The sequence below is a fragment of the Nicotiana attenuata genome, unplaced genomic scaffold (genome assembly GCF_001879085.1).
Source record: "Nicotiana attenuata strain UT unplaced genomic scaffold, NIATTr2, whole genome shotgun sequence".
Classification (NCBI taxonomy): domain Eukaryota; kingdom Viridiplantae; phylum Streptophyta; class Magnoliopsida; order Solanales; family Solanaceae; genus Nicotiana; species Nicotiana attenuata.
Genome location: NW_017672172.1, coordinates 32,701 through 38,257, shown reverse-complemented (window position 1 = coordinate 38,257; position 5,557 = coordinate 32,701). Strand labels below are relative to the sequence as shown.

Below are 5,557 nucleotides of genomic sequence, written 5' to 3'. Positions count from 1 at the left end.
TAAACTAAAACAAAATGTTCCATAGGGTACTTAATAATAATATTGATGTCATTATTATTATTATTATTATTATTATTAAGTTTTGAACTAATTTTTTTATTTTCTCTCAAATTAATTTTGTCCGACTGTCCAACTTTTGTATGTATATTCTTGTCAATGTGTTTACCCTCAAAATCAGATAACAATTGCATTTATACGTGGTTTTAAGGATACGTGATATAACTTGATACAAATTAAGAAAATAGATTAATATTGAAATTGATGGTAAGAGAATGAATGCGAACCACACAAATTGAACAGCCTTGGCCTTCGAGTTCGATCACCCTCGGACCATGGAATACCTCTACTGATGTAAGAACAAATAACAAGATGATAAGAGCTAGAAATAACGGTATATTGCTTTGTATTGTGTATTTCAATGTGTGTTACAAATGATCAGACCCCCTTTATATAGTAGGAGTGTCCTACTCTTGATACAATTTTATACAAGGTAAAAAATCTTATGATTCGCTAATTAATCAGCCTCTCCTTGATATATGTCGAGATTTCTGCCGTGATCTCCAACCGATCGCGGATATTTTGGCCTTCTATTATTCGGCTCGGCAAATTTCGCTCAATCTTGTTTGGTCTTGGTTTTGTTCGGTCCCAGGGTCACAAGCCCAACAATATAACTTCACACCTCGGTTCGATATAATCCGAGATCAAACTTTCCAACCCGGTTTAGACCGTATACAAAATGTGAATACAAATATTGTTGCTCTCATCTTATATGTTCCACTAGTCCACTTGACTAGCGAAAATAAGACATTTAATTGGCACCGGTTGAATACAACATAAATCCATCCTACATATATATGTACGTACACGCCAGTCTCCTTCACTGAATCTTCGAAGTATGAGCTCAAACTCCATGGAAGCAACACAAAAAACGCTCACGGAGTTCTAGAGAGAGAAACGTATATGTTCAGAGTATAACATTTGAGTTTTTTTTTAATCTCATTTTGCTTCGTATAATGAGTACTTGGTTGGGTTTCTCTCTCTCTCCTGACTTCAACATTGGCGACGATGATGAAGAAGAAGTAATAAAAGATTATCAAAGTCGCAACGAAAACCAAGCTACTGGAAATGACGCTAACTTAGTAGAAGAAACTCCATTGTCGGTTATGCCTTCAACCTACCCTTTCCCACGCTGTGACACAACCACTGAAGGTCTAAATTTTTCACACATTATTTTACTTATTAATTTGTTTTTTTTTTTTTACGAAATTGATACCTAATATATATATTTTCCCTTTTTAAAATAGATTGTTGGAGGTATGAGAATCATGAGATGAATAGTGCTACTAATCCGAACGAAGAAGGTCCAAAGCTTGAAGATTTCTTAGGATGTTGTTACTCAAATTCTCCTCCTGATCATGAACAACAAATTGCTGAAATCAACGTTAACATTCCACCCACAGTAAATCCCTCAGATCACGAACAACAATTTCAGGTAATGGTGCCAAACGGTCAATTTCAGAGCTTTAATGAGTTTGCGAACTCTACTACAAGTGTCTATCATTTGCCATTTGATGGAGCTACTTCAGTTTCTGGATTTAAATCCTGGTTACGCCAATCTGCTGCTGCTGCACCATTAATTTCATCTGCTGAAGAAAATAGTACTAACAATTGCCAAACGCTGTCGCTTGCCGCCGCTCCGAAAAAGCGGCCGGTTGCTGTTAAAAATGTTACCGGTTCAAGGGAACCGGTTCCGAGAAAATCCATTGATACTTTTGGGCAGCGAACCTCTCAGTATCGCGGTGTCACGAGGTAAAAAAAAAAAAAAAAAATTACGCTATCAGTATATATATTTTAAATTCTTTTTTAACATATGTTAATGATATAACTGCTTAATAATTTTGAATAATTATTGTTTCGTGAAATTAATGGACCAAATTAGACATCGGTGGACTGGAAGATACGAGGCTCATTTGTGGGATAACAGCTGCAGAAAAGAAGGGCAAACTAGGAAAGGGAGACAAGGTGTGTATTATTACTGCTTCATGTACTAAAATTTAATAAATTTTTCTCTCGATATGTTACTCTTCACCGAATATACTGACCTTTTTTTCTTGTTTAATTTGTTGTTTTACCGTTGCTTCCTCAACATTTTGCATCAATCAGTCTATCTAGGTATTTAATATTCTCTTATCTCTTTTTTCTATTCGAGTTTCTCTGACTATAGTTTCTATTATTGTTTTTTTAATTAAAATAATTTTTGACATTTCAAAAGGAAAACTTTGTGTATTATGTGTGTGTAAACAGTTTGGATGGAGATGAGAATGATTAATTTAATTCTTAAACTCAAATAAACTTCAGGTGGTTATGATACAGAGGAAAAGGCAGCTAGAGCTTACGATTTAGCTGCCTTAAAATACTGGGGTCCCACCACGCATATTAATTTTCCCGTAAGTACCTTTCCTTTTATAATCTTCAGATAATCAAGTTTTAAACTTGACGACTTCTAACTTTTCTGTTCTCACCATTAAATCATTGCATGTATATTTGTTGTAATTTTAGTTATTTTTCACATGTCTCTATACTTCGTTGTCGTTGAAAAAATATTGGATTATGTTGATCCCTTGAGCTTATGCAACATCCTCCCTAATAGCTTACGTTACGTCAGGAATTTTCGTAAGCGATGTCAATATTTGAAAAAGTAAATAAATAAATAAATAACTGTAATGACAAGCGGTGTCATTTTTTTTATATATACCCAATATTTTAATTTTATTTTGTTATTTATAGATACAACTTAAGAAAAAAATTTGAAGAAGCGATGTCTTGTGACACCGCTTCAAGTAAGGTGCCTACGCCCCCCTTGTCACACCCCTTTTTTCACCTTAACGACCCTTTAAAAATAAGATAAAGATGATTTTAAAGAGAAAAAAGGTTTTCAATCATGAAAGTGACAAAAATTGTGTTTCAATGAATTTTCAGAGTCGCCACTTGACATTTGGTTTCAGTATGTCAAGTTACTGTTTTTTTCTAGAATGAATTTTTCTTTAGATTTCAGGGAGGGTAAAAAATTACATGTCTACACCCGTGATCCTCCCCTGCTAATTTTTAATGATAAGAATATTAAACAGTGATTATCTATTTCAGTTAAACACATATGAAAAGGAGTTGGAGGAGATGAAAAACATGAATAGGCAAGAATTTGTTGCACACTTGAGAAGGTAGGGAGAGTAATGTTCCTTCCATTTTTTTCACTAGTCTTATTTTTCTTTTCCTGTTTGATGGTGTGTTACACTGAAAAAGATGAAACATACATGCAACTCAATTGCTAAATTTGACCTTCCCTTTTTTATGTTAAACAGAAAAAGCAGTGGGTTTTCAAGAGGGGCATCAATGTACAGAGGAGTAACGAGGTTCGTAGCATAGCATTAAACCAAAAGGCAACCTTTTTCCTAACGATTAAAGTGTTTTCACATTCACTATTTTTGCTGCAGAATTTTGCAGCTTTCATTGAATGTAATTATCTTTGTTCAATAATAGGGCAACAGGCAAACTTTAAGATGCATGTGCAATCATGCAAAACCAATGAACCATACCTATGAAAATCTAGTACTGTATAGAATTGGGGCAATACCCATTAATTAAACTTGGGAAATTGGGCAGGCATCATCAGCATGGGAGGTGGCAAGCCAGAATTGGAAGAGTTGCAGGCAACAAGGACTTGTACCTTGGTACCTTCAGTAAGTAATTTGCTTGTCTTATTGTTTTACTCTGTATTTCCTTCAGTTAGCATTCAGAATTCTTTATGTGTAATATAATAGTCTTTACTTGTCCACTTTTACTTGTCCAGGTTGGAAAATTGATGGATAATTTACCATTTTACCCTTCTTATTAAAAATACTACTCCCTCCGTTCACTTTTACTTGTCTTCTATTAACTTTACACACCCCTTAAGAAATAATAAATACAATGCATAATTTACCATGATACCCATATTAATTGGTGTATAGTCTTAATGGATTTGGAATGAGTAATTAATACAAAGGGCAAAATAGGAAAAAAAAATCATTTTTCTCTTGATATGTAAAAAGTGACAAGTAAAAATGAAAATTTATATTTAGAATATTTGGCAACTAAAAGAGAACGGAGGGAGTACTTATCCAACATATAATAAATTGGGGTGCTATAGTAAAATTATCATGTTATTTATTGTTTCTTAAAGAGTGTGCCAAGTTAATAGTAGACAAGTAAACTTGGATGGAAGGAATAGTATCTTTTATCAATGTTTAGCCAGAAAACTGTTAATCGATCGTAGTAGTCATTTTAGCAGAGCGACCAAATTTATTTTATGAGTAACCAACCATAAGTTAAGTACTATTTTAAAAACACAGTAGAAAAGTCAAAAAAACTAGTTTAGCAATTTATGTACACCAATACTTGAGAAAGATTCGGAATTTGAATCACATAATATTCTCAATCCCATATTATTTGGTCATATGTCTAATTTCAGGTACTCAAGAGGAAGCAGCTGAAGCCTATGATATTGCTGCAATCAAGTTCAGGGGAACAAGCGCTGTAACCAATTTTGATATCAGTAGGTACGACGTCAAGAGGATTTGTTCAAGCTCGACTTTAATTGCTAGCGATCTAGCCAAACGCTCCCCATCAAAAGATTCTGGCGTTTGCCCGTCTTCCTTTGAAGACTATAATAATTCATGCACATCTTCACCTCAACCCATTTTGGCCATAACAAACGGAGAACAATTGCAGCAGCAGCAGCCTGCAGATAATTCATTCATGGATATGGCGCCGTTGATGACTGCAGGATCAAGCACCAGGAGCTCTTCTAATGCCCCGAGTCCCAAATGCTCTGGATCCGGCTCTGGCTCTGGCTCTGCTGAACTGAGTTGTGATTTCGGAGTTGGATTAGAGTATCCCCAGGCATATTATTCGTCCATAAATGTTCAAGGCCACAAGTTTGAAGATGAACGCAAGGGAAATGATGAAAATCCTCAGAGCTCAGGCCGAATTGGGAATATGGAACTAGTTAATCCAGTTCCCATGTTTGCATTGTGGAATCAATGAAAACTGAATACCGAGACCCTTAATTTGGTGTTTTCAACTGGTGATGATTAGTGAATGACGGTATATTTCTCTAGAGTTTAGTCTTAACTCTCAAGTCCTAACTCTTCCTTAACTGGCCCGAAGGAAAATTAAATTCTTGATAGTATCTAGTATCTAAAATGCCTTAGATTAGAATTTTAGATGTTTCCACTGTTTTTGGATGTTAATTCGATGGCAATCATGAAAACAACAGATGAATGCAGCTTTGGTAGTCTGAAGTGGTTTTTGTGTTCATAAAACTTCTTGAACGTACACAGTATTCTCCTACCACATCATTCCATCCTTTATCAAGAATACTAATACTATGTTATTAAGCATGCCTTATAATATACTATCGAGCAATAAATCAACTCGAGAAAATTCACATGCACTTTTTTCACACACAATTTACTACGCTCTAGTCAATATCAAGTGTTGGTGAGAAAAGTTTATCTCC

At 34.8% G+C, this 5,557-nt stretch overlaps 1 protein-coding gene across 1 annotated transcript; it reads left to right on the top strand.

Moving 5' to 3' along the window:
- Nucleotides 1-832: 832 nt before the first annotated feature.
- Nucleotides 833-5,323, top strand: LOC109212149 (AP2-like ethylene-responsive transcription factor AIL1). Its single transcript, XM_019375765.1, has 9 exons — nt 833-1,209; nt 1,305-1,809; nt 1,940-2,022; nt 2,164-2,172; nt 2,359-2,447; nt 3,145-3,218; nt 3,360-3,410; nt 3,661-3,737; nt 4,508-5,323. The coding sequence occupies exons 1-9, from the start codon at nt 1,014-1,016 to the stop codon at nt 5,080-5,082; spliced, it is 1,659 nt and encodes a 552-aa protein (XP_019231310.1). The 5' UTR covers nt 833-1,013; the 3' UTR covers nt 5,083-5,323.
- The last annotated feature ends 234 nt before the right edge of the window (nt 5,324-5,557 follow it).